At 44.9% G+C, this 27,969-nt stretch overlaps 2 protein-coding genes across 4 annotated transcripts in view; both read right to left on the reverse strand.

The window, feature by feature from the left end:
• The window catches only part of fgd (faciogenital dysplasia), a 53,319-nt gene extending 44,905 nt beyond the window's left edge, over positions 1-8,414 (reverse strand). The window contains exon 1 of the mRNA XM_062391849.1: positions 8,177-8,414. Within this exon, the coding sequence (XP_062247833.1) occupies positions 8,177-8,198 (22 nt within the window). The 5' untranslated portion in view covers positions 8,199-8,414. The remainder of the gene's footprint in view (positions 1-8,176) is intronic.
• A 5,035-nt stretch (positions 8,415-13,449) lies between these two features.
• LOC133956478 (protein bicaudal D homolog 2-like) overlaps positions 13,450-27,969 on the reverse strand; it is a 42,667-nt gene continuing 28,147 nt past the window's right edge. The window contains exons 5-11 of one of the 3 annotated variants that reach the window (XM_062391559.1): positions 27,703-27,949; positions 26,083-26,340; positions 25,732-25,935; positions 25,076-25,618; positions 24,358-24,509; positions 18,956-19,187; positions 13,450-17,344 (exon numbers count right to left, since the gene is read on the reverse strand). In XM_062391559.1, coding sequence (XP_062247543.1) covers positions 17,297-17,344; positions 18,956-19,187; positions 24,358-24,509; positions 25,076-25,618; positions 25,732-25,935; positions 26,083-26,340; positions 27,703-27,949 — 1,684 coding nt within the window. In that variant the 3' untranslated portion in view covers positions 13,450-17,296. Of the gene's footprint in view, positions 19,188-24,357; positions 24,510-25,075; positions 25,619-25,731; positions 25,936-26,082; positions 26,341-27,702; positions 27,950-27,969 lie in introns of all 3 variants that reach the window. The other 2 variants (XM_062391560.1, XM_062391558.1) reach the window with 2 other exon arrangements.

The following is a 27,969-nucleotide window of genomic DNA, read 5'->3' on the forward strand; positions in this document are numbered from 1 at the left end:
TCCTGACTCCTTCTTCTGCTGCTGCTGCTGCTGGGTGAGATGAAGAACTTTACAGGAATGACATAACAGTGCCATCTAGTGGTACAATAACGGCTGCACACTCAGCAGAGCAGCATCAGAGAGATTTCTATGGAAAACTGCTCTGGTCGGCAATAAGATCCACATCTGATATAAATCACATTTGAACGAATAGAAGAAAGGGTTCATGGACGGGGTTGTAAAGGCTTTTTCTGCTGCTTTATTACATGAACTACTGAATCAGCGTTTTATGAATGACGGTAAAAAAGAGCTGAGATTTAAGAGCGAGAAGAAGATTCTCACGAGCTCAGTAGACGGGAGAACCAATCCGCACTCATCATGTACCACAAATCGTTTCCACTGACAGCAGCATCTTTCCTCGTCAAAACAGCAAATTACAGGAGGAATAACAAGAAGCTCGTAAAGGCACACTCGTGGCAGTTAGGACTTTTGAACGAGGGGGGGGACCATAAACTGAATGCTGCCAAAAGAGAAAGGCTGCTAACAGAACAACTCTCACTATCTGGCAGTGTCTTGTAGGGAACTAAATGAGAGGCCTGTTCGAGCATCAGCCTGGCTTTTGGAAAAAGGAGCTCGTCTGTGTCAGGCTGAGACCAAAGAACAGAGCAGGGAAATGTGTCCTGCTGACTGAGAGGCCCCGAGGCTGCGTCGCACATTTTTTTAAGTGTTAAAATAAAAAATTATAATCGTGTGTAAATGTCAAGAGGGGACAAAAAGTGTTGGGGCTTAGCGGCTAAATCCACTCTACCCCAGATTTATTCCGTACCAACAATACGCAGGGTTTACAGGAAGGAAGAGGAGAGGGAGAGAGACAATGGTTAATGACAACAGAAGGGCAGAGCAGAGGGGGGCGGGGGGAGGAAGGGCACCCAGGGGAGAGAGCGTGGAGAACTCCACACAAGCCTCCTTTGTTGGCTGCAATCAGCCAGACTAGGAAGACATTTACAACATGGTTTATGACCCTATCAGGTGAGCCAACGTGAATGGCGGAGTGTGTGCTGTGATTAAGGAAGGTCGGTTGGGAGGGGGGGTATGGGGGGGCGAACTAAACTTAGCTGAGACATTAAGGACATTAAGTTCTCAAGAAGAACAGTTTGAAGGGTTGTTTTCTTTAGATAGATTTTTTTTCCCCCGAGCCCGTGGTTTAAATTTCACACTGGTGTAAAACATCTACCACTGGAAATCTGATAATCAATCATCATTTCAGTGTCTGGAGGCCTGAACAGCCTCAGCACGAGGAATCGCAGCTGCTTTGACAGACAGCTTCCATAATGTAAGAAAACACCGTCTTCACACCGTCCACGCCTGGCTACTGGATGCTGCAAATCTCAAATCTCAGACGAGTGTCCTTGAATTCAAAACCAGGGAGTTTCACTAAAACTATTCCTGCTATAAAAAAAACTGAATCCCAAATGAAGTAATGTAACCTTGATAAAAATAATAAGCTGAAGTCAGTTCCTGGAAGAGAAAGAAACCTAGAGAGAAACCCATGGAGACATGGGACATAATAAAAATAATAAATCAAAAACGTAATAACATATATAATCTGTATAGGCTTATTTCAATATTTGACATTTTGTCAAACATTGAATATAAACATGAATAACAACAAATACACAAGATAAACAAACTGGATCCTGCTAATAATAATGTCAACAAATCAGATGAATAGACCCAAAGCAAACTGCTCTACTCCATCGCAGCGACGTCAGATTCTGCAGATCAGGGATCTGTGAAACCGAGTCCTCATTTGCAGGGTCTCAATTACTGCAGGTCACTTTCACAGTTTGAGAACGAAAACTAGAACCAGCATCAACACAGGCCGAGGAAACAGCCCATTCCAATTAGGCAGGTTTAGCGCAGGCTCTGCACATGTTTGGACAATAATGGACTTCTATCACACAGGAAGTTAAATCAAGGTTTTGATATAAAGACAACTCTTCGGTTCAATCAATTGTTGGAAGTGGTTTTCATGTCACAGGAACCATCCTATAGATTTGGTTATTGAACGATTGGGACCAAGGTATTGACTCATTGAGGAGGACTTTTTACAGACAAGGAGCCCAAGGTTCTGTGTTGCTGTGAACCAGAAAGTCAATGCTCACCATCGAACCTAGAGGTGACCTCCACCTGGCCTCCATCTCCTCCTCTTCCTCCCTGCCTCCCCCTTCCCCTGCCTCACCCCAGTGTGTGCAGGAAGCCCTGCTTCTGGGAGAGCCTGCTCTTCTGATGATCAGAGGAAAAACACAATGCCTTCAGTGTGCTAGAAAGGAGCTCCACTCATAAAACACACACACACACACACACAGAGAAATAGAATGGAACATGCTTTTACTATTAAGGACTTTTTTTTTTCCATATGACTTTCCCAGGAAAATCCCCCTCATCAGGGTCGGTCCAATCGAGACAGACAGCAGACTGGAGAAGACACTCCGATACAGACAGACACAGACGGCTGTGCAGAGACACTGACCTTCTCTTCCTTTGACTAATGCCCCAAAAGAGTTTAGAGGGTGAAAGGTTACTGAACTCGACCCTCTCTCTTCTCTGTTGTACTGATTTCTGATTATTTTTCCCATTTTTAGAAAAAGGCCTGAAGGAACACTCCCGTCTCTCACACACTTGAACCCAGTACTCCTTAGCCTCTGACTTCCAACTGGATCTACCTCCACGACCCGGATGGGATTTATTTATTCTCATGGGGAACACTCGAAGTTTGACATGCCTGTCCCTGATTGGGTGACACTGAGTATAATTCTGTTCATTTCTCGAAGGCCTCAACAGTTGGTACCATTTAGGAAATCTAGGTCACTTCCGCCTTCTGTGTGTGTGTGTGTGTGTGTGTGTGTGTGTGTGTGTGTGTGTGTGTGTGTGTGTGTGTGTGTGTGTGTGTGTGTGTGTGTGTGTGTGTGTGTGTGTGTGTGTGTGTGTGAGCCAGACCCTACTTCAAGCCAAGCGATCTCCAGTATAAACACATATTGCAGGAAGGACCGCTGCTCCGAACAGAAACATCCTAATACCAAACAGCATTCGACTCAACACTCTTGCCACCCCTGCTGTCACATTCCCGCTCGTTCCAACTAATCTGCGAATACTTTCGAAACACTCAAAGTGTCAGTGTGATCTTCTGGTGTGGACGGACGTGGCCTGTGTGTTGCATCACAAGGATTCAGACACCAACACTATAAGGCTTTCCAACTATGGTTGTTGTACTACAGGGTATTATTCTCCAAACTCCGGTCACAGATTAAAAAATATTTGTATTGATTTGAGGGAATTTGAATGAAAAGAAATGGCACGTTTTATTTTGATGGTTCTCAATGAGGTTGTCAAGTCCCTTCATGGGGTCCTAAAGTAAATCAACAGCAACAATGACACCTAAGGACAAACTGTCTCCTTTAAATTCAATCTGCATCAAATTGCAGACACTCCTCTTAATGTGCAATGAATATTTCCCAGGGAAATCTGTGGTAAAATCCTTGGTGATCTGGATACAGTATGCTGTGTTCTTCTCTGTTCAATACCACATCCTCTTGCCAGATTTTGTGCTGACCTTCCTGTACTTTGTGTGTAATATTGCTAACTAACAATCAACTTAGAAGGGCACTCAGAGAGTGAATACCTCTTCTGAAGCCCAACAGTCTCCTGATCTGGATACGCACAAAAAAAATGAATGAGTCCTTCATAGAGCCAAACCGCATCTTTCCAACAAGTTTCAAGGAAATATTTTTTTGTGTAATCTTGCTTACAAACAGACAAATGGACAGAGGTGAAAACATAACCTACTTTCACCTCTTGAATGTACAATCCTTCAAGTAAAACTACAAGAGATCTTTGTTTGAACTACTCATAACTCAGGATCGTAACTTATGACGAGACGTCACAAGCAGATATGACCTCATGTTTAGACCTCGAGTCCAAAGGGTGGGGAAGCCCAGTGTTGTGGACTACGTCACACCACACAGAACAGTTAGGTGTGGTAAGAAGTTGTCACAATGTCCTTTTTGAAAATTAACATTGCTTTATAATTGCATATGCTATGACAATTTCATGCAGAACAATTGGAAACACACCTCTCAAAGGAGCGTGCCTGCCAGTGACTGAAGTACCTGTTGAGCAGGAGTGTCAATATAACGCCACGTTGTTTCCACACCAGCTTATAGTTGTAGAAATATCAAAACAAACCAGTTTCTGATCCTCCCTGGATCAGTCTCACTCCTGAAGTCATCATCCTCCTGTAGATGTGTCAGATGTTTACCTGCAGTCTAATGTTAAACCAGCAAAGCTAATAACCCCCTGTCTTATCTGGTGCAAAGGCGGACGCAAGGTAATTTAACACAATCACTGTGACAACTTCACACAAAGAAAGGGCGTTTACAGTCTGATAGAGAGCGCAGGAAAAGACAAGAGGGGGGGAAGCCACAAAAAACTCTCTCAAAATGTGGTGTTAGAAAATGGTTCAAACAAATCAGAGGCCCTGATCACACACATATATATACACACCTACACACACTCACACTGCAGGGCTGTTTTAGCTGAAGACACACACATGACCACCATTGGGGAAATCAATGTGACACTCAGACAATCCGAGGAAGAGCCTGAAGCTTCAGAAAGGCACTGCAACTGACTCATGCTGCCTCACACACACACAAACTCACACACACAAACACACACAAACACACACACAAGTAGGGGATGGTAGACATTGGTGCTTGCAGGAATACACCAACGTGATTGAAGAATGGTCTGCTGGTCACCTTGAGATCAGGCAGTGACTTGTTAGCTGCAGTGCTTCAATGGGATAAATAAAGCACATCTATCTATCTATCTATCTATCTATTCATCCATATCTCCATCTATCCATCCATCCATCCATCCATCCATCTATCCATCTATCTATTCATCCATACATATATCCATTACTGAGAATTACTGAGCTCTTGAGCTAATGTACCACAACAATCACAGGGCTCCATACAAGCCAAGACAGCCGGGGGGGAAGTTTGGCTACAGGAAGTCTTCCATCACCCAACACATTTACTTCTTATCTGGAGAGGGAGACAGTTTCCCAGTTTAACAGTCCATTGATATTTTTATATTACTGTCTTTTACTCAGATGTCATTGGCATACATTTTTTTTTTTTAAAGTAGATGTTAATTTATTATGTCCACTTCAATCAATGAATAAATCGTGCCTGGTGATTTGGACAGTGCAGTGTTATAGTGGAGTCTTTGGTTCATAGATCATGTTTGATCCTCTGTTCTTATTAAAGATGATCTGCTACCTGGATCGGAATCATGCCTCTGCTACTGCTGAAGAGGTCGGATCATGACTCAGCAAGTAGCAAGTCTACGTACCGATCCAATACCGAGTCTTTAAAGTATATTTAGCAACTATCAAACATGGACTGAACTTTCAGGAGATATTCGGAGGGGCCATATGTGAGAGCGCTAATGTCCGAGTCAGTTTTTCTGCGGACCTTCTCCTGACATTCCTGAGATTTTCCTATCATTGTGATCATGTCTGACCTGGGACGATCTCCTGCTGCATAAAGGGTTAAAAAAAGTCAGACCCAATTGTTCGGTTATTCTCTGGCGTTCATGTTTGAAAACAGCTTTGGTTTCACCCATTTATTTCCCCTGAAATCCCCAAAACCAAGATCAGTATTGTAGCATTAGCCACGGCTAGCTGTAAAGACCAAATTTGTCAATGAGTCCCACAAGTAAAATGTCGATGTGAACTGTAGAGAGGAGTGACACTCGTGTTGTTAATAACCACACTATAGCACTGGGCCAGACAACAATGGAAGACATAATTACTGTGTAACAGGGCTAGTCGCATAAAGCTGTTACAATATATATGTTGTTGTTTCCTTAATCACTGGTATCGGTTCGGGACTTGATATCAGCCAATAACTGAATGAGTATCGAAAAGGGAAAAACAGTTTTTCGTGACCTAAAAGCCAATCGACTTCCATTTGACTTTAAGCAAGAAGACAGACTTTGGAAGTGAGAGAAACAGCAGGAGAACCTGAGCTGAAAACCAAGTGGGAACAAAGGGAGCCGGGCAGATCATATTCTCACCATCCTCTCCTCCAACTCCCGTGTTCTGTGTTTATCTAACACGGAGGGGAGATGTTTACATTGGCTTGGTTAAACACAGCCAGGCCCAATAGCTTTTGTTAATAATAAATAACCTAAACAGCCAGTCAGGGGACGTCCACGCTGCACCGAGGACTCTGCTGCCAAAGAACGTCCACCACCGTCGTCCCACATCTGTCGAATGAGACACGTCCGCGGAGAGTGAAGTCTGTCGAGAAAACTTTATGGAGTGGCAAACCAGTCTGAGGCTTGAGGTGGGATTCAAACTGAGAGTCATGCTATCTATCCGACCGCAGTTTATTTGTGATGTGGTCTATTTTAATAGATTCTCCGATGATTTGATGTGAGCAGCCTACAACCCTTTTGACCCTCCCATCGTAAACATAAAAATACGCATTAGAGAGTGCACGGGCTGGTTGGATTCCCATGAGGAAGGAGGAGAGTTGAGGGGAGTTGAGAGGAGAAAAAAATTTGATATATTTCATCCGACAGCAGTTGCAGCGAGGACCCGAGTGTGTGTGCGTCTGTGTGTGTGTGTTGGGGAGGGGATTTAAGCAAGGCAGGGCGATGAGGGGGCAGACGAGATTGATCTGGGACAGTGTGGGAGAGAAAGAGGGAAGTGCAGGGAAAAAAGAGGGAGAGACCGAGGCCTTGGGAATGAATGTGTGTGTGGGAGAGAAACGATACACCGCTGGACTGCCGGAAAAAAGAAAGTCAGCCAGGAGGACGGCAGATCAATTCCTCCCCCGAGTCTCACAACAAACATACTTTTTTTTTCTGTCTCTCTCTCTCTCTCTCTCTCTTCTCTCTGCATAGCTCACCTCTGCTGCAGCCTGATATCGCCCCATCAGCACTCCATCCCTATCACTCTTATACCCTCCCCCTTTCTTTGTCTGCATGCTAGCACTGTATTCTCAGGCCTCCTGTGAACAAGCTCCAGATTTAGCTGATATTTGAATTGGAGTTCGGTTCCTGCTGCAACGTGCTGCTGTGGCTACTTGGAGGGGAACATTAAGCCAGATGCCCCAGATGTGTCATCTCAACACCACGCAACACACATCTGGACACGGAAAGTTGATTATAGACCAAAAAGGAATTATTGTCTTCTTGATAATGGTAGAATACAAATTGAGAAGCATAACATCATCAAAATGACCCGTGTATGTAATAGAGAGGAAATGACCCACTGATACACACACTTAACCCCAAAGGTCAACACAGTTCTGCATCACATATACAACCACTCTCCTCCACTCTAATTATATTTAAAACACACACACACACACACACACACTTCTTATTAAGACTTTTCATTGACTTCCACTCATTTTGGACAGCCTAACCGAAACTGTAGCCCAAACCTGAACCAGGACCAATTCATGGTTAACTCTAACCTGAACCGGGACTAACTTTACTTAACTTAACCACAAGTCACGTGTGACCTTGACCAGGGGTTCACAAATAAAGTTTTGTCTCATTAGGAGGAGTATTAAAGCTGGACAAGGTCCTACAGAGCTCACACACACACACACACACAAGAGCAGGGAGGAGGATGAATGACTCCTCTCAAAACCAGTAATATAATTGTGGCGTGTGTGTGTGTGTGTGTGTGTGTGTGTGTGTGTGTGTGTGTGTGTGTGTGTGTGTGTGTGTGTGTGTGTGAGGAGGGGGCCCTGCGTCAGTCTGGGGCAATTGTGAGGTCAGAGCTCCTTTCCTCAGGGTTTGGCACAGCTTTGCTCCTTTTCTTGCCATGTCAGCTCCCCAACACAAGTGTGTGTGTCTGAGTGTTTGTGTGTGAGTGTGTGTTCGAGCAACAGCCCCTCTCTCGGTTGTTGTGGGGCTGCTGTAGGCCTGCAGCTGCCCCGCTGACAGCTGGCAAAAGCATTTTGGAATTTCAAATCCTGTGCGCAATGGAAGCCGTGGCCATTTGGGGAACAAGTTCAGAAAAGCTCTCCCTGCAGAGAGTTCCCTCTTCTTCTCCTTCATTAAACAGAGACAGAGAGGCAGAGCGGTCTGTGTGTGAACAACTCACCAGTAGCTGAAACCCCCTGCATCCTGCACAAACTTCGTCTCCGGCTCTTTTCTCTGCGGAACGCGTCCTTTTTCCTCTCGGAGAAACTGGCAACAACAGAAGCTCCTGCGCACGGAGCGTCTCCACTTCTCCTCCTTTCCTCTTGTCCCAAATAAAAAGAGAGAACCGAGCCTCACACACACTTAAGGTCGCTTCATGGTTTCCCTACGGACTCCAGCGAGTTGTGCCCGGGTCATTTTTCTTGTGCCGAGTGGCGAGCAGGGTAGTTTCCTCCGTGCGCTCCTCTCTCCTCCCTCCTGAAGAGAGAAGCCTCCTCTCCGAGCCACTGGAGCAACAAAAAAAAGGGAGATGCGCGCCCCCGCCGCTGTGACGCGCGAGCACGACAACCCCATTCATTGGAGTGACTGGTAAAATGAAAGATATGTATTGGAAAAAAGAAAGTAACCTATTAAAAATCATTCTTGGACTCATCACTTGACTCCACAAAACACATTTAGAGTTTCAGGGGTAAACAATGTTGCAGCCCAATCCAATACAACTGAAGTAGCTTGTCACAGATTCTTCAAACGTGTAAAAACAACACATATATATATATAAACATATATAAAATGCCTCCATACTGCTCCTGTGGTGTCATCCAAGGGTCCAGAAGCCCGGTATTTGAATTAAACAGCTTCATTGACACCATGTTTTAGCCAAAGGCCAATGTTCCTCAACAGGAAGTAGTCATGATACCGGCTCTAGAACAACAGCAGACATTTGGACTGAAAACATGGTGGAAATGACGCTGTTTTGAGTCCGATTTAAAGGTCTAGGCTTACGGATACTTGGATGAAACCACAGGATCAGTGTGGAGGCACTTAATGTTTTTGTTTCTATTGTTGTTTAACATTTGTAGAAGGGTTCACCATTTATTAAAACCTTATTATATTCGGCTGCAACGCGGTTTACCCCTGAAATTCTGAACCCCTGAAAGGGTTTTGTGGACTAAAAAATGTCACCCACCCTCCATTGGCATAGTGGTGTATAGATAATTTCGTTTTTGGTTGAAATATCCCTTTAAAGCAGCTACCACAGTCTCAGAGCCAGTTTTCTACCAGGCTACATTCACAGCCATGATGTGCCCACTGGCACAGAGAGGCATGACATGACATGACAGCGTCACGCGAAGTCATGAAAGGGATGAGGCCTATTTCCAGAGATGGCTCTGCTGAGAGAAGTCCACAGCTGCCCATTGGTGTGGAGAAAGAGGCCGGAACACAAATTCTAACTGGCGACGCGTTTCCATGTCGCTGCTCCTCTTTTAATTGATTATCTTGAGTTCCCAGGCAGCTGAACGGATTCTGTCAGCTGCCTCTGAGAATCTCTGCAAACTGTAACAAGAAACTCACAGCAGCAGGAGAACAAGTATTGACTTTGCAGATCATTATAGATATAAAATTCCATTTCATTTCCTGAGGGGTATACAAGGTTATACGGGCTACAACCTTTGGTGGTAGAAGTACATCTACTATGTATACATTTATTCGAGGAATGCAAGTACAAAAGGAACTGTTGGGTTTCTGTATAATATTGTAAGGTTGTAAAGTCTCACCCTTCATATGTAAAGTACCTCGAGTATATATGTTGTAATTCGGTATAACGCAAAAATACTTGATACAGATTTAAAATGAATGATCCTTCTGGACTTTTACCTAAAACACTTTGATCTCCGTGTGCTTCCTCCACCACTGTCAGTCTGTGTGTGTCAGCAGTAAAGTTTTCAAGCAGCAGCACGACTGTGTGGTCGCGACCCCTCCTCACCACTCTCTGTGTCTGCCTGTTCCCTCAGCCCTCCGTCTCTATGAAACCCGTGTCGACTCGGCCACGCGTCATTAACCCCTTTTTGCTGCACGCTTTGCATCTGTCTCAGATCAACACAGACAACAGCAGGGTCTGTAATGGTAATGCCACCCCCCCCCCCCCCCCCAACCCCCCCCTTGCTCCCTGACTGCTGTGCACACAAAGCCATTGACATACACACCTCATGTATGAGCTCTTCTATATCTGCTCTGATCACTTCATTTGCAAAACAAATTCACTCCATTTGGCAGACCCAAGCAAAAACAAGAAAAGAAAACACATTCTCCCTTTTTCACTTTAACCTCTTCCCTCTTTACTTAGGAGGATAATTCTGAACATGTCAGTGCGGAGTCGGAAAGGCCAAGAGCTTTGTGGATGACTGAACTCGTGTTTTAAATAGACCAGGGGCCCGGTGCCCCTGTTAGTGCCTCCGAGTGCACGGAGCTGCCTGTCAGTGCGTCTGGGGCATGCTGGTCCGCAGAAAGCAGAACACCAAGCAGCCCCCTGGGATACATCCTCCCAGAAGGAACAACATCATCCACAGAGAGGAGGAAGGAGGAAGGAGGAAGAGACAGGGGAAGGGAGTTGAAGCTGGAGGGGGAGAGGCGAGAGACACACTGAGCAGTATTTAAAATAAGACAATTAGAGACTAGAAGAGAAAAAAGACTGAGGCAGAGGAGCAGTCGAGATGAAGAATAGGTGTGAACCCGGTACGCATACGTGTGAGATGAGTCTTTAACACTTATCTAAAACCGTCATGGTGTATACGCCTGAATCAGATGACTAATCACACTCTGTACTGAGGTGCCAGGTTCTACTCCTTCACTCCTTTTCAGGTGCAAATGAAAGCCTCCTCCTCCTTTTGATTGAATCCACACTGATCTGTGGCTGTGGCCCTTTCAGGGACTTCGATAATCCTGACAGATCCGTGAGTCACGAGGACGCTCACACCCCACGTCCAGTGTCAGGACTGAGGAATGTTTTTAATGCATCATGAGGCTGAGCTCACACTCCTCCACGGGCCATAAATGAGTTAACGTCCTCTGGAATCCTTTCTGCTCCAGTAGGGCTGCTCAGAAACATGTGTGTGTGTCAGTGTGTGTGTGTGTGTTTGAAGTTTCTCCATGTGAGGGCCTGGGTGGTGCTGAAGTTGTGGATCTCCTCATCCACAGCAGCTGATCACGCTTCCTTCAGGCTCCACATGACTTTATCACATGACAGCGCAGGCACATAAAGGAGACTCTTTGTAAGTTTACACACACACACAAACACACACACACACACACATTTTGCTTCTGTTTTAAGACCAATGCTGAACCCACTGACAAACTGCCCATGGAGATGTCACCGTTTGTAGTAGAGGGACCCCAGGTGGTGGATTTTAACAGTGCATCTTAAGTGAGACAGCAGCTCTGCAGCATGAACCGCTCCCCCTGCGTCCAGAGCATAAAACCACAGCACCTGCATGTTAACTGATAACTGAGGACTGATGTGGAGGAACGAACCCCACTGACCCATGTCTTTCCCTCTGCCAGTCCAGCCCTGCATGGGGAGGATGTGAGAGGAGACTGGCACCGACAAAGGGCTCCTCTGTGGCTACAGTGATGTCACTGGTTGTCAGGGACATTGACAGTTTTTCATTAACACTCTGACATTCAAGCTCAATCGGGCTGGCACATGTGAAAAAGCTGTTTCACCGCTTTTAATGCTGCAGCCACAGCAGCGTGTGGGTGGGCGACAGTATCCCTAACAGAAGATATATTAAGCTTGATTATTCGATAACTGGAACTTATGTATGATTGTGAGGACGTTCCAGTGCATTCAGTTGAAGGAAAGTCCAACAATATTTCACACATGGTGTTTAGTTCATCAGGAAAGAGGAGCACGGACCACCCTGTGTCTGCTGTGTCTCTGTGGGGAGCGTCCAGACTGTAAGAAACACCGGGAGGCTCTTCTGCATTCACCAGGAAGTATGTCGAAAGATTGTGGAGGAGCTCATCCAGTTTGAAAACACAAGATAAGATAAGAGGGAGTATATTGTCCCGTTGGGGAATTCACTTTGGACCCGAGTGTCTGCAGTGTAAACACACAATCAATTTTCGACATAAAAATCTGATATTTAGCAAGTGAGAAGTAATAACAATGACCTCACTAAAGGATGAAGAACTAGTGTGAGGCTGATGTTTGTGTATTATCTCTCCCAATAATCATAAAAACAATCTGCTACAATCCTGTGAACTCACAATTCTTGTGTTTACCTTGTTTATCTTTTTCCTAAATTCTGCTGAGTAAACAGATCTTTTCAGTTAAGTCAGACAAATTTTTCACTTAAACTATTTAAACGTAGAAAGAATTATTTCATTTCAATTGTCATGGTTAAGTTGTAATACCTCGAAATAAATGAAGTACATAGAACTAAGTTGTAAGTGAAATTAATGATATTTTCAGTTAACGTAACCTCAGACTAATAGTTATACGAACTTAACTTTTTCAAGCAGATCAGTTAACTATAGACTGTTTAGGTTAAGATCAACCTGTTAGACTTTACAGTTGAAAAAGTACAAAGAAATATGAAAAGAAAAGAAAACATCCACTTGGATGCACAGTGTTAAATAATGTCTTTAGTCGAACATCATGACAGATGGTGTTAATAAAGTGTTCTTGATCTCATCTGACACGGCTGCATCAGAGAGAAAAGGGTGGAAACCACAGATATGAATCATGCAACGTTATCTGTGCGTAAGTGGAATATTCAATCATCTTTCTTTAGTTGCAGAAGGCTATTCTGCTATTACTTGATCCTAATCAACTTGACATTTGAAAGCTGAAATTATATATTTGATCTCATGTGCATCATTATAAATCACTCTTGGATCAGGAGCAACTGCATTGTGTGTATTAATTCAAGTATTTTAGCAGCTTGTTAAAGAGCCTGTGAGCATTTATCTTACATTTTAAATCACTGCAGTATTAATTAGACAGTGCTCGGGCCTCCAGAGCCTGGACAGGAAGTGCTGGGTGCACCGAAGGTCAACAGGGCGGCTCTCAGTGCGTGGGCGTATCACCAGGAGGCAAGGGGGGAGAGAGGAGGAAACGAAAAGAAATGGGAATCGGAGAAAGGCAGAGGAGGGGAGAGGGAGCAGCGAGGTTTAAGCGACACAGCAGAGAACAGGCAGGGAGAGAATGAGGGTCTGCAGCAGCGGCGGGGGAGGAGGAGGTGGTCAAAGTGTTTTTTGTGCATTGTGTGAAATGTGATCATGTCCTGGAGCTGTGTGCTCAGACAGCTGGGAAGTTCCCCCTGCCCCTGGCTTCCAGCTGGGAACACTCTGAGGAGACTCGGGGGCTGCAGACCATACACTCTCCTGGTTAACCCTTCATGTGCCGCTGCTGCGGTGGGAGAGGAGCCATAAATAACAACACTGAAAAAGGCCTTGAGATTTATTGATTTTTATTTATTGATTTTTCGCCAGTATGACTACCTTTACACAGACATACCACCTCCCTCCTGCAAAACAAACAAAACACTTTCATGGGATTAATTCATCAATAATACATGAGACTTTTGTCTCGTCTTTTCGTTTTTCTTTTCCCTCTTCCTCATCGTTATTTGTTTTCGAACACCCTGAAAAAAAGATTTAATATGTTTGTTTTCAACTCTGTGTAAAGGTCCCATGACTGAGCAACATGCATATGACATTTAGCTGTAATCATAATGCACATTATTGATAAGAATACAGTACTGCATGACAATTCAAATAAATACCAACGTACAGGTGAAGTCGTTATTTCATATAAAGATATCAAACCCTCATTAGGGATCAATACTGAAACACAATATGACAATATCAAGTTCGCACAGCTAATTTTATTATGACAGTGCTATCGCTTCCAGCAAACAGAAAACTTTTTCTTTTTTAAATGTAAAACTGTATTTGAATTGCACTTTTAGTTTTTAGCTTCTCGTCCGTATTGGTAACTTTAACGGCCTCAACAAACAAGCATTGGCTGTAATGGCACTATTCATGCTTGTTGATGCCCATTTCGCTTTCTGTTTCCTGAAAACACAAGATGCTCAAAGATGACGTAAAAAAAGATTCAAGAATAAAAAAAGAAACAAACCAACAAACAAACAAAACAAATTGGACGAAAAGAAGGATAAAATGCGCCCTCTGCACATTTTTTCCACAATACTACTGATATCACATTACCTTCACCAAACAAAGCTAGAGATACGTAGATGTTTCCAATAGTACACCGATCGACCCCAACACATTTGTTCAAAAACAGGAGGCCAAAGGGATTTCGTTTGGTTCCCAACGTTTGATAAAAAAAAAACAACCTCTTTTTTAATACCCCTGAATTTATTGAATGGATCACTGACCGGCAGAATTCAAAACAATTTCAGTTTTTGAGCTAATTTCAAAACTATTACCTCACTCATGCGGAAAGGGTTGAAATTCCCTTTTGCACTTATTGCTGCTCACAGTCATTTTGAACCCGAGGTCCTCACCTATATAAAAAAAAACTGAAAACATAAAAACACTAGTCTAAGATTCTCCCTTGAAACAATGAAAGGCACTATTGGTCAGAAACGAAGAACTGAAGAAACCAAAAAACCCCGGCCGTGGCCCGAATTACACCTTTGTAACTGACGGCTTGTCTTCTTTCTGTCTTGATTCTTTTCAACCTAAACGGTGCACCAAGATTTGGCACGATAAACAAAGAGAGAATGAAACAATTCCAATTTGGAATTTAATTGTTGCACTTGCAAAGAATTCTGAGAGTCAGTGATCCCGCTTCAGTTGGAACGCCCTCGGAAGGAAGATAGGAAAAGCTTTTCACTTTGCTTGAATTTCCCCCCAAAACACAACTTACCTATTTGAGTCAGGGCGTTGTCAAGTTTCATTGTGTTATTTTGAACTATTCCTAGGAATAATAAATACATGAAAAAAGCCCAGAATTTGATCACCCTGGATTTTTTTTGTAGAGAACATGGCAGTAGAACAAACACAAGAGAGAAACCAACAGCATAACATATGATGTAACAAAACAATAAAAGATTATTTCATGGATAAAATCTTGAGGATGAAGACGTAATAGTCGCCCTATGGTTTGCGAAGCCCTTACCGGAGTCAATAGTCTCTTTAATTCCGATTTTCAGCAGGACGTATAATCCTATAGTTGTGTAATCTATACTGAATTACTCACAAACCATAGTGCTACCACGCTTTCCTATTGGTTAATAATAGTCTGTTATAGTCCTATATAATGAAAGTGCACAGATTAAGAAAATAATAAACTAAAACAACAAAAAACACAAGATTGTGATTTACATAAGAAAATACCCATCTCCCCTGGCTTCTCATTGGAGGCTGTGATTAGCCAATCACAACCTCCGGTTTAGGAGGTCGACCAGTTCATTGAACTTGTGAGAAATTGGCTTCCAGCAACAGCTCGCACAGATGAGAGTAAGTATTGCATGCATCCCTTTAGTGTTTGAGATGAAGGACAGTTGATCCGACCTACAAATTTTAACAATTTTAGAATTGTGTTATAAGTCCAAATCATCTACAGTGCTAATAACCCTTTCCCGGTGAACTCTATCGGCTGTGAGAATGGACCTTGTGTCGGTGCTTCGTCATCCGCTCGGCGATATTTAAATTTACTGCAAAAAATTAAGAAACAGATGATCAGCGTTAGAACTATTGATCAATTTAGAGCAACTGTTAACACGAGTCCACACACACACACAGAAACACAAAGCAAAAGGGCGGCTGTGGTTAGTCAGAGGAACAGAAGCCAACGCTAGGCAGGAGCCCCGGAGGCGAGTGATGTCATGTCAGGAGCGTTCGGGTCAAATCGACCTCGTCTGTACGTTTCTGAGGAGCTGGTGTGAAAGCACAGTCAACACGAGTCCCCCTGCAGGTGCAGTTAGGAAGCCAAAGACTCACGAGTACCACGACCTTTTCATTCATAGGACAGAGCTGAAGCCTGATCCCGCCACCCGGTGTCAGAGGAGATGGGTTTTTTCCTTGTGCCATGCAAGTACATGAAAAACGAGTAATGTTTTTTTTCTTTTACACATGCAGGCTTACATGAAATCAGAAACTAAATGCATCATGGGTAATAGAACTGAAAGGTGAAGTGGGCGGAGCCTGCAAACAGAGGTAGGGGCCAGACATTGATTTCAAACCAGATGGAGCAAAGTGGGGATTCATTGTGGTTGAGAGGAGGGGGTTCTAGAAACAATCCCATCCTGGGGTCTATCTACTGCTCAGTGATCCCACTGAGCCTATACAAGGGGAGAGGAGGGGTCAGGGGCTCGACTAATTTGAATCAATGTCCTCTGGTTGATTGTTCAACTAGTCTCTTCCTCCACTGTGAGTTTCTCCCTCAGGAAACTCTTTCACTACAGTATGAGAGTCGGCTCTCAGTCGGACATCTGGCTCTCCTCACCAGCATGTCTAGCTTTTTCTTATCTCCTCGCTCTCTCTCCCAGGAGCTGGTTTACACCACGAGTAGTTCTCCCTCGACTACTCCCCAAACCTTTTCTCTGTCAGCGCAAACTGATAGAAACTGAATATATCGCACTTGTAAGTTAAGTGAATCACAAAGTGAGTGATTGACCTCTAAGGAGGCTGCATTAGGTTTTTTTCTCTATCACTAACGCCCATGCTGTGTGCTGTGGCTTATCAATGCACACTCAAGCAGGGTTGACTGGGGATGTCGTTCCATTTTTCGGAGGCATAAAGGAACTCTCCTCTCTTCATATCTGAGAGGAAGGAATACTGTAGTAGGATCCTGCAAGATTATAACCTGAACATGATCATATTAAGAATATAGAGTACAATATATAGCTTAGTAGTAGTAGAAAAATTCTAATTTGATCAATCTTGCAGGATTTTCCTCACATCAACCCTGCTTTCAGCATCATAAAGCTAGTGTGTCTATGATCCACAAGAAATACATGGATTTAAACACAAGCCCCACTTGTAGTTTTTTCCTATTTGCGTAATGCTAGCTTGCGAGGGGTTAAAGCTATTGTGTGGATACTAAAACCGTACGTCGCTGTGTCCTCACTCACCAAACCAAACACAAAAAGAAATGAGCGACCCTCCATTTGCAAAGGCTAGAAACATGAGACACACATGAGGGCGCTTCATTTCAACTCTGATATACAAACAGGCAACAAAAACAAAATCAGCAACACAATGCACGTGAGGACTTTACCTGACCAAAAATATACTCGGTGGGCAATTTTGCCCACAAGTCCTCATTCTATTTAAAGGGTGAGTGGTGATGCTTCAGGGCCAAGCCGCTGACAATCTACAAGAGAGAGGGCCGTTGTGGCGACCGAGTGACAAGACACAGATTAGAGACGTGAGGAAAAAGTGTTTTCATCCACATCAACACACAGAGCTCTTCAAAAACAGAGAGAGGATTGGGGGGGGGGGGGGGCATAGTGAGCTCAAGTAGAGACACAGGACAGGACAGGGCTTTACATCAGCAGATAGATAAATATATCGAGAGTTTGGGTCGACAGGCACTTTTGCCGCGTGGTTGCTTGGTTTTCTTTGCACCTTTAACATCCAGAATAGATGTGGGTGCTTCTTATTGATTTGTGCTCTTTTAGGATTTGCACCATATTTAAAAAATCATCTTTGATCAAAACTATATTGTATCTCTGTTCACAGCAATCGTTATATCATTTCAGCAGAAGTAGCAACCGGAGGCACCTATGCTGAAGTGCACTTAATTTGGGTGTGGAGACCGATTCGTCGAACTTTCTTCTTCTCGTATAATATGGGTCTGAAGGAATACATCTCAACGTAGTGGGTCACATGAAATAGAGAGCCCTCCTGCATCGCACCCGACACCAAATAACTCCTCTTTTCACAATGTAGAGCCCTGCAGTACATTTGTCTTGTACCACACACAGTTACAAACAGTTCAAAAGCTCATAAGCGTTTTTTAGCTGCAAAGCCATGCGATACTACCAACCCTAATGTATTGGTGTGCTACGATCACAGCTTCGAAACCATCCTGAAATAAACACCCGTGGTCACAGGTGCTCCTTATTTGCCCAAAAACAATTACCACAGAAAACCCACTGGCAAGTTTTAGAATCTCTGTGTAGAATCATTTTGTGCTCCCCGTGCAAGAAAGCAGGGGGAGATTGCATATTTCTTTTCTTCTTGTAAACATTTAAGAGTGACCTGATTAGACAGTGGGCAACTGGACACAGGTCAGTCCTGGGGGACCAGGACGGAGAGGCAGAGGAAAGAAGAGGGCTTTTTATTTCGAAAGGAGCACCGATGCCAACGGACGAGCCGTAGAGCAGAGGATGTCATATTTGGTTGCAAGAGCATCAAACTGACATCCCCTTTTACAAGTCCCCATCCCCACAATGTGTTACTGATACCAGGCAATACACTCAGGGGGCAGAACAACCCAGCACAGAAGCGGCCGCCTTTATACATCATACGTACGGCACCTTGACAGCGGAAAGAATAGACACTCCATAATATCCACAAAACCCCCCATATAAACGGGGCCCTAAAATCCACATGCCATATATGTCTACTACAGTCCAAATGTCTAGTGCACCACTGTACATACATCTGCATTCCCCTAAGCGTTTACACTAGCACACACGAGCAGCCGGTTAGTCACACAGCAGTCCCTAGAGGAGCGCAGGCTGGCCAGGGAGCTAAGCGAGCGAGTGGGGCTCTTAAACACTAAGGCAGGGAGGGTTCGGCCGACAGGCGCCCTCCCCTCTGTACACAGCAGTCCCTTGCGGAAGCCTTGTCCGCCTCAGTCGCAGTAGATCTTGTACTTCTCGCTGCAGAAGACCACAGGGCCTCCCAGAATGCCATTGGGCATGGCGTTGTTGGGCTCTGGGCGGCCGGTGCCAGAGCAGGAGAGACTCTGACTTACGTGGGGGTGGTTGATGGCAGAGCTGGCGGCCTTGCTGCGGCTCCTGACGCGGCTGGCGGTGCCTCCACGGCGGGTCTGCTCGTGGTCAAACTCCAGGTCCTCCAGGCGCTGAGTCAGGGCCAGTTTCTGCTGGATCGCCATCCGCAGCAGGGAGTTCAGGGTCTTCTTCTCATCCTCTGCTGCAGCGAGCTGCCTCTGCATCTCATCCAGCTGGGTCACATACTCGTCACAACTGCAAGAGACACAGACACAGAAAGCTGTAGGGTCAGATGTGTATTCATTCACGCTGAACTGGTAATGAAGTGTGTCAGGAAGATATATATACTGTGTCACACCACTAGGGGGGACTGTCACATGAAGGAATATGAAACAGTGGAACTCAATGGAGAAAATAATTCAGGATTTAGTTTTTTTTACAATAAACTATTGTAAAACTATGACTGATTTCACACAGACCCGAGCTGCATGTTTTCAGATACTGCCACAAACACTCAATGAGTCAATAACTGTCATCATGACCTTTCCCCTGGTTGCACAGTTTTTGCCACCACCAGGTGGAACCCCTGAGCCACACAGGACAGATAGAGCTCCAGCTCTTTTACTCAAGGAATTCATGAGCTGTGTCAGGGCCCTTCACCAAATTTTACCAACTACAATGTTCACAGCTCATATTAATTTTTCAGATATAACATAAACAACAACAACTCCTTATCTGTCTGCAGCTACTCTTCTCTTCTCTTCACTTGTTGAATCTCATTACATATTTCTTGAATATGATTTTCAAATCAATGCATTGGGGGTTTGTATGACCACTGCATCAGGGTGAGACTGACATTCATGAGCAGATGAGACTTCTGTCTGTGCTCCACAACTCTATGTAGCTCAAAGCTCCTCTGAATATTACGAGCAAGATAAGAATAGATAACATAAACAAAGGATGAGAGCATTAACCCAGGGATCACTGACAATATCCTCTAAGCGTCACCTGAGCAGCCGACTGAAGACGAGCGTCAGGGGGGGAGAGAACTGAAGATGGTGAAGAGAGGAATATGGTTCACTGTGCTGGGCTGTAGCTGTTCACACCGGATTGCCACTTTTCCAGTTGAAGTGAGACTGTAGCACATGATACTGGGTGCTGCACTGCGGCATTATCACCCGTCTCCCTGTGCCCTTCTGACTGAGTGTGTGTGTGTGTGACTGTGCGAGTGTGTGGACAGGTAGGAAACTGGGTCACCAAAATGCTTTCTGGGGTTTGGGTTTCATATCTCCACACACCATCTGCTAGCATGCCAACCTTCTATTTTCTTGCTTCTCTCCTCCACCTATCCCCCTTTTTCCTTTTCATTACCTTGCTCTCTCATTTAACACTCTCTCTCCTGGCTCTTATCTTCCCCATCACTTTTCCCCCCTCCTCGCTGCTGTCTGCATCTCGTCTGCCTGCATCAGTCACTTCCTCTCTCTCCATCTTGCTCATCCCTATACCTCAAGTGTTTTGCTGACTAAGCAGTAAGAGCGACATGGCTCAGTGTTGACGAACACACCTTTATGAAGGGAGGGGTGTTTTGGAGAGTGTCGCCTTGTTCTCCAATTGTGGCGCATTTAGAAACAGTTCAACTGGTACGTGGCCCCACCCTGCTCCCTTTATCTGTCGGGAATTAAAGTATTTACTTTATGTGGGACCGCCTTTACCTGAGGTGTTGGTCCCAAAAACAACAACAACTTTCTCTTAAGTGGTGTAACAGTGTATTCAAACGTCTGCAACTGTCATTTTCCCAGCACGCAGGAGAGTTGTGTTATTGTTCTGATCTGTGGAAGGTGACTGTTTGAGCAGCTGCACTGTAAAAACAAGTGAGTTGATTAATCCCCAAATAAAACTCCACCTTCTATATCGGTAAAGTCATAAAATTATGTTGACCAAATAACTGCAAAAATGGATTTTAATTTTCTTTAAATGACTTGGATTTGATAAGTTTCTATATTCCAGTGTTATTTCATGATTGTTCTCCTTTGTCTTTCTTCTTTCAAGATATTAAATGTGTTTTTGGTAAATGCAAAATGCACTAGGAACAGAGTGAAACCTGTAATTACCTCCATCGAAGGGGTTGTGTTTTCATCCCGTTCTGTTTGTTTGTGTATTGGTCGGATGGTCTGTTTTGTAACTAAAATTAAACAAGGCCATTTGATGGATTACCATATAACAACTCAGGGGCTGGATCCAGGATCTTTTTTTCTCTACTTTCTCTTACATTGTGTAATGTTTCCACATTTTCCTTGATTTTTAAGAAGAAGAATAAAAGAGAAGTAAAAATCCAGTTCTATTATATTTCAACTTTAGCCCTTGGCGGAGGTCTGCGCTCTTCTGAGTGCTATTATTGTTTAGGTTCTTGTTTTAATTGAATTAAGTCTTGAAGGTAGAATCTAGTCTCAAAAAGTCTCAGTGACATCAGATGTTTTTGTTGTGAGTGGTGCTGCACGTGGTTGGGAGCCATGTGAACTCGGACCTTGCCAGACCACCATGCAAACATTAACCATACCCTCCCCTCTTGTGTATGCAGTTTGATTCCCAGCGGGACACACACCCAGACAATACGGATCAGTGTTGCTTCATTAAACCCAGTATGAGGTGGGGGGGCGACCTGGGTACAAGGGGGATGGCTGGTCCTCCTGCAGACAGCTCAGCAGCTTTTGCATGGGGGGGGCGAGAGGGTGTGCATTTTTCCCGGGAAAACCCCCCGAGTCTATTCTGGGGACTGGAGGGATACAATAGGAACCTTTCTGAGCTGTTGATGGGGTGTGTGTGTGTGTGTGTGGGGGGGGGGGGGCACAATGGCTGAGGGGGGCCAGTCGCCTTTTGAGGAGTGAACACCATATTCCACAAAGAGAAACTATCTGCATCTTTCTGTGAAGGTTTACTTTAGCAAATGGCGTTTGTGGCTGCAAAAGGAAACAACTGATTGCAACGTTCATGCAGACATGGTTCGTAAACAATACTGCCTTCACAACAATACTACTAACACACACAGCCTCCTCCACTCTGGTCCCGTCTGGAGCTCGATTGGTCATGGTGGTCATGGTGGGATGGATATCACGCAGAGAGAACGGGGATAAAGAAGTAATAACAGAATGGAAGGAGCAGTGATGGTGAGAAAATATAAGGAACAACAGAAGAGCAGGGTGATTGAGGGTGTGTGTGTTCGAGGAGAAAACGTGACCTGGGTTAATGGTTTGACTGTTTATCAGTATTATGCAGGATCTGGGGCATGTAGAGGCATGTCTGAGGAATGCTAGAGGCAGGAGGAGGTTACTGTTAATATGACACCAGAGACTGCAGCTGGAGAAACACACACACAGACACACACACACACTTGAATAACATTCAATCTGCTTCTCTCTCATGAAATCCTTGAGGAACGAAAAGGACGTAGCACATCTCAAGTAACTTTATTAATCTACACTCAACTGCCGCGTGAGATCCCACAAAGGACTCGCACAAAAACCTGCTCGTTCTTTCAGTTCCACTCTTCCTCTTTGTCCGAGACCATACATTTGTATCCGAGTACTCTACACTCTCCCAAATCCACATTCACAGACTTTGTCAGAAACGTGATTATCATGAAAAAAAGAACAAAAGAGAAGTAAAATTAGGCTCCTGTAGTGGGCTTTAACTGAACGCCTGCCCCCTTCCTCTCTTTCTTTCCCAGATAGACCAGAGAACCGGTTGTTTGGATCTGAGGAAGGATGGAAGGCGAGATACAAAGAGGTGGGGGAGTGTGGGAAACCTCTCTAAGGCGAGTCCCCCCTGCCTCTCAAAGAGTTCCCTGACCCAACTCTGTGCCGTATAGGACAGAATTTACATACCAATGCGTGAATCCCTAAAAACAAAGTTGTATGTAAATCAGACCTGGGGCTACAGGGTGGTGGTGCTGCAGCCTGGGGAACATCATCGTCAGGGGGAGGTGATCGATGCACGGGGACTGAAAACACACGAGATGATGCAGGCGCTAAAGAGCGAGCTCCAATGTGTTGTCAATATCTTAAGTCTCTGTAGCAAAAGATGCTTAAGTACAAAGACCCTTCACTATGGATCTGCGTCATCCATATGATTCTCACACTTTCACCACACTCATGTCACAATGATGGGTGAAAAAAACATCATTGTTTCGAGCAGGATCAAGTTCCCTTTATAGTTTAGCATTACATCTACAGCCTCTTACCATCTATTTTTGCAGCGCACCAACTACATGGGCAGCAGACAGAGGGGTTATCCTCCTGCTAATAGCTAATTAGACGCCGCAGGTATATGGAGTTACACCAGCAAGCGTAATTCACTTCAGAGATAGGTATCGAATTACTGTATGGGTAAGAGGGGATGCTGAGCCTCCAACGTATTCCCTGCAGCTTCGGTAACCTTCATTCTATAAAACCATCCCCTCCTTCCTCTTCCTCCTCCTCCTTCCCCCTGCACAGCTTGAGCTTTTCTGTGGATTGCGGAGGAGTCTTAAATGCAGCAGGAAAGACTGTCTCAGCGTCTCAGCCATCTGGACCAGAGCCGATATTTACAGGACAAGTGAAAAAACACATCCACCAAGAGCAAAGCCACTCAGAGTGTTCATCCACTGTGGAATCATAAAAAATCCTGTCTAAAATTATTTTTTATTAAATTATATAGATAAATATTATCTTCTGTCGCTCGTTTTCTTACTACCCTCAATATTCATTCACAAACAAACAAACAGGCTGTGTATGAGCACTTAGTCTACGATGTGTTTAGTGCTGAATGTGTAATCCAGACCAAGCTGAGGTGGGATTATGCACAGAACCTTTGACCGGCTTCTTTTTAGAATCAGAAAAGATTAGCAAGTGTGTCAGCCCATCTGATACTACCAAACACACACACACAAACACATAGACAAATCAAAACACTTGTCAAAAACACGATTTAAGTGACATATATGATACCCAGATTAAATACCTTCTGTCTTTATCAAAGCTACTAAAATCCCTTTCTGGCCGTGATTCTTAAAATCAAACAAAAATCCTCTTTAAGATGCAATGTACATACAGTAACACACACAGAGTCAACATCTGGCGATCAGGGATTATATTATGATAATAATCTTTTTTTAATCTTACCTGGTTACATTGTCTTTGTATGATGCACATACAATAGTTATAGGAAGATCATAAGTTCATCTAAAGCATAAAGGCACAGTTGGGATTCATACCTGACCATGTGGGTGTATACAAAAATACAAAGACTGCTTATCCAGCAATCTCTTCTGGAAGTGTGAGGTGGGCAAACATTGAAAAAAGTTTGAAAGGCATGTCAGGTAAATGTTAGTGCGACGCGAAAAGCAGGATCTTTTTTGTCCACTAGGGGCAGGTGGCGGTGTGTCCCTTACCGTGTGGCGAACATAGCTCGGAGAGAGGAGAAGGTGGCGGCGTCCTCCTTCAGCGCTTTGAGCTCGTTCCTCAGTTTCATCATGGTCTCGGTCACCATGGCCTTCTCGTTCTCGTATTTGCTCTTCAGATTGGTCAGGGCCACTTCAGCTGTCTGTGGGTGGACGAGAGGGATAAAAAAGCTCAGAGCAGCTGGAAGACGTCGGGGGTGTAATTCCTGTTTTAGGATGACTACCTCTATAATAAGGAACATGACCTTTTTATTTTGGTCACGTGCAAGTCGTTAAACTAGCCCTGTGCCCTTTATAGCTACTATTGTTAGCTGCTCTGAAAATCAAAGGTGTGTGGTTTATGACGGGCTTTCATGTTGGTGCTCTACCAGTCAGTGAGTAACCACACACATAGTTTAAAGGGCTGCTGGAGCAACTGCATACACACTGCGCCTCTGGGTTATGGTTTGTTGTGCTTTGGAGGGCTGTTCTTCAAACCTAAACACAGACTCTCTGGGCAGCTGACACCACGGAGGCTGCTCTCCCCACCAGTGCTTGTTACAGATCTTGTCTGCGACGCATTTGCTGCAGCAGCTGAATCGACCTGAAATAGCTGACACTTTTGTCGTCTGTCTGTCTGTCTTTCAAGGGAATCGGACAAATGTTTGGTAGTGATACCCTGTTGGTCCAAAGATATGTTGAACGTGTAAAAGACACAAGACCAACTGACCTGCTTGTTGGCCTTGAGGACAGTCCTCAGGGTGGCAATCTGCTCCCGCTTGGTGCTGAGCAGAGATTTTAACTTCAGGATCTCCTGCATGCAGGCCTCCTTGTCCTTGTCAGCCACAGTGCCGAGCTCCAGAGAGGCCACCCTCTGGCGCGACAGCTCGCTGGTGCGGTCCACGGCAAGCTGCAGGTGCTTGATCTGGTCCCTGATGATGGCCACCAGATTGTAGATGTTCATAGGCTCGCGGCGGTGGTCGGATACAGGAGAAGGCAGGGGGGAGAGTGATGAAGGGTCGCTGAGATCGGTCCTACTGGGCTCGGGGAAGAGGCCCTTGGTGAGCAGGATGGGGGAGCGGCGGCCGCGCCCCTCTGGGCTGCTCCGACCGCCCTTACCTTGCTTGTAGAAGTCGAGCATGACACGATTGGGCGTCTCGTTGTTGCACATGCAGACGTGGTTGTAGAGGGTGGCCAGTTCTTCACTGAAGGTGACCAGCTCATCCTGTGCCACACTCAGGCTACCTTGGGACTCACCCGCCACGTCGCTTATCTGGAGATACAAATAAAAAAATCAGTTAGCAGCGTTTGTTTGGTTCACAGTGGTTATGAAAACACAGACATCCACCATTTAGGATGACGTCAATATCAAGCACATCATCCCACCTTGCGAAGCTCCTTCTCTAGCTTGTTCTTCTCATCCTTCTCTGCCTGACTGGTCCTCTCCAGAGTCCCCAGCTTGGCTCCCAGTGTTGTGACGTCGTTCTCCAGACGGGTGCGCTCCTCATCGTACCGCGACTGACAGGCCTGGTACTCTGCCTTCAGAGTCTTCAGTTCCTCCTTCAGCTCTCCTGCCTCAGACACAGCAACCTGGCAAGGAAAGATCGATTGTGGCGTATAAATAAACCCAAATCTGATTTGCTCGGACTTAACTTGATTTTATCTGAATTATCTGTCAATTTACAGCTTAATCCAACAGTCTGCGCTGCTCATTCTCTACTACCGGGGGACAATTACCTTGTACTTGCACTCCAGTATCTCAGGTCCGTTGATGTCCACCTCGTAGTAGTCTCCATCTTCGTTGCTGTCTCGTTCTTTCTCGTTGTCCAAGGCGGACTGGCGCTCCTTGCTGGCCTGGAGCTTGCGGATGGCGCTGAGGTTCTCTGTGAGGCGGTTGACCTTCTCCTGATGTTCTGACAAAGCACCGTTAGCCTGCTCTAGCTGTTTTTGAGACTCCTGCAGGTTGGACAGCAGGTTGACTTTCTCACGCTCCATCTGAGACAAGGATCCAAACACAAAGAGCACAGACATATGAGTCCTTTCTCAGGTTATTGCACAAACCTAATTTCACGTTTTATTTCTTGGTAACTAGATATCGGAAGCGTTCTTGCTTTGAACTTCACAGATCAAACTGAATCAGGGGATTATCTGTCATGTGACAGATAATCCAGAGTTATCTGGCCACTGTCAGGCTTGTGCTGCCAAGGTATGTGATGCTCATTGCTCAGTGGCCCGGCATCACAGTCAGGTGGACCTTGACTATTTGCTGGCTTAGACACAAGGAGGCTCATCTTTCACACATACACATAGTTGTGCGGATTTAAGCACTGAGGTATTTCAGAGGCAGATCTGTAAATAATATCAGAGTGTATTACAGAGTACTTTCAAGAGGAGATCGCAAATTTCATTAGACAGGTTTTCATGTCGACGACCAGGCTGTATCACATACTATTGTCTTAAGAATATGATAAATCAGCCACTGATCCTTTCACATAGGTCTATGATGGCTACCTGAGAACCAAATCAATAGAGAGTGTTAAGGTAGAGGGGCAGCAGAGTAAGGCTGAATGAGTAAAGGAAGCTTTCTGTTTCCTGTGCTCGGATCTTGTCAGGAATCTGTGGAATGACTTGGCAAAAGGCTCCAGCAGGCAGTGTGACACGGCTCATATCAAACATGAGGCTTTGTCACAGTCCGCCTGCTTCACCAGAACAATGGTCAGGTCAAGAACCAAAACAGAGATCATAGCAAGGCAGCACCAAGGTAACCTCAAGTTCACACATTAATCTAGCAAGCATGTTTATGTTTGATGAAGGGAGATGGAGGGAAAAAATCCTCTAAACAATCATTATCCACAGGTTCCCAGTACTTTTTTGGTAACCTAGGTGCCCAGTCAGGCGTAACCGCGGGCTCGTGGGGTGAAGAGCAAGCAGATGGCAGGTCCTCCGGTGCCACCACCCGCTGTCTGGCGGCTCGTCGAGCCTGGAGGGTGTGTGTGTGTCTCCCTGGATTAACTTTGCCATAAGGGGATTTAGATCCCTGCACCAGCCTGAGTCGGGATGGAGCCCTAACACTCCACTGACTCACTCCCTCCCTCCTTCACACACTCCTGCAACCAATATATTAGAACATGAAAATAAAATCTACGGGAATGGTTAAGGTGATTTATTTCTATTTGACTTTCATCAACCTCCTATCGTTTCTCTCTTTACTGCTGAAACTAAAATTTTACATCACAGTCCCAACAAGAGGCTCTTTGATTTATTGATTGTTTCTTGCCTGTGAATGGATGGAGATTATTTACTGGGAGCTACTCTGGAGCACACTGTGAAGACACAAACAATGGTGATGAGACAAACCTGTATCATCTGCTGCTTGAGCTTCTGGATCTCCGAGATGTTAAGTTCGCTCAGCAGGTCGTCCACGAGGCTGGGGATAGGACAGAACAGCTCGTCCATCCTGGGCGTGGAGCCGCGGTTGTTTTCAGCGATAGAGTTGGCCAGTTTGATGAAGCCGTTCTCGTACCCCTGAAGAGCCTCGTCGTTGTTGGGCTCGGTGCCGGCATCATCACTGAACTTCAGGCCATCCAGAGAGATGCTCAGTGGGCTGAGGAAAAAAATTAGTGA

Source organism: Platichthys flesus, chromosome 7, assembly GCF_949316205.1.
Source record: "Platichthys flesus chromosome 7, fPlaFle2.1, whole genome shotgun sequence".
Lineage (NCBI taxonomy): Eukaryota > Metazoa > Chordata > Actinopteri > Pleuronectiformes > Pleuronectidae > Platichthys > Platichthys flesus.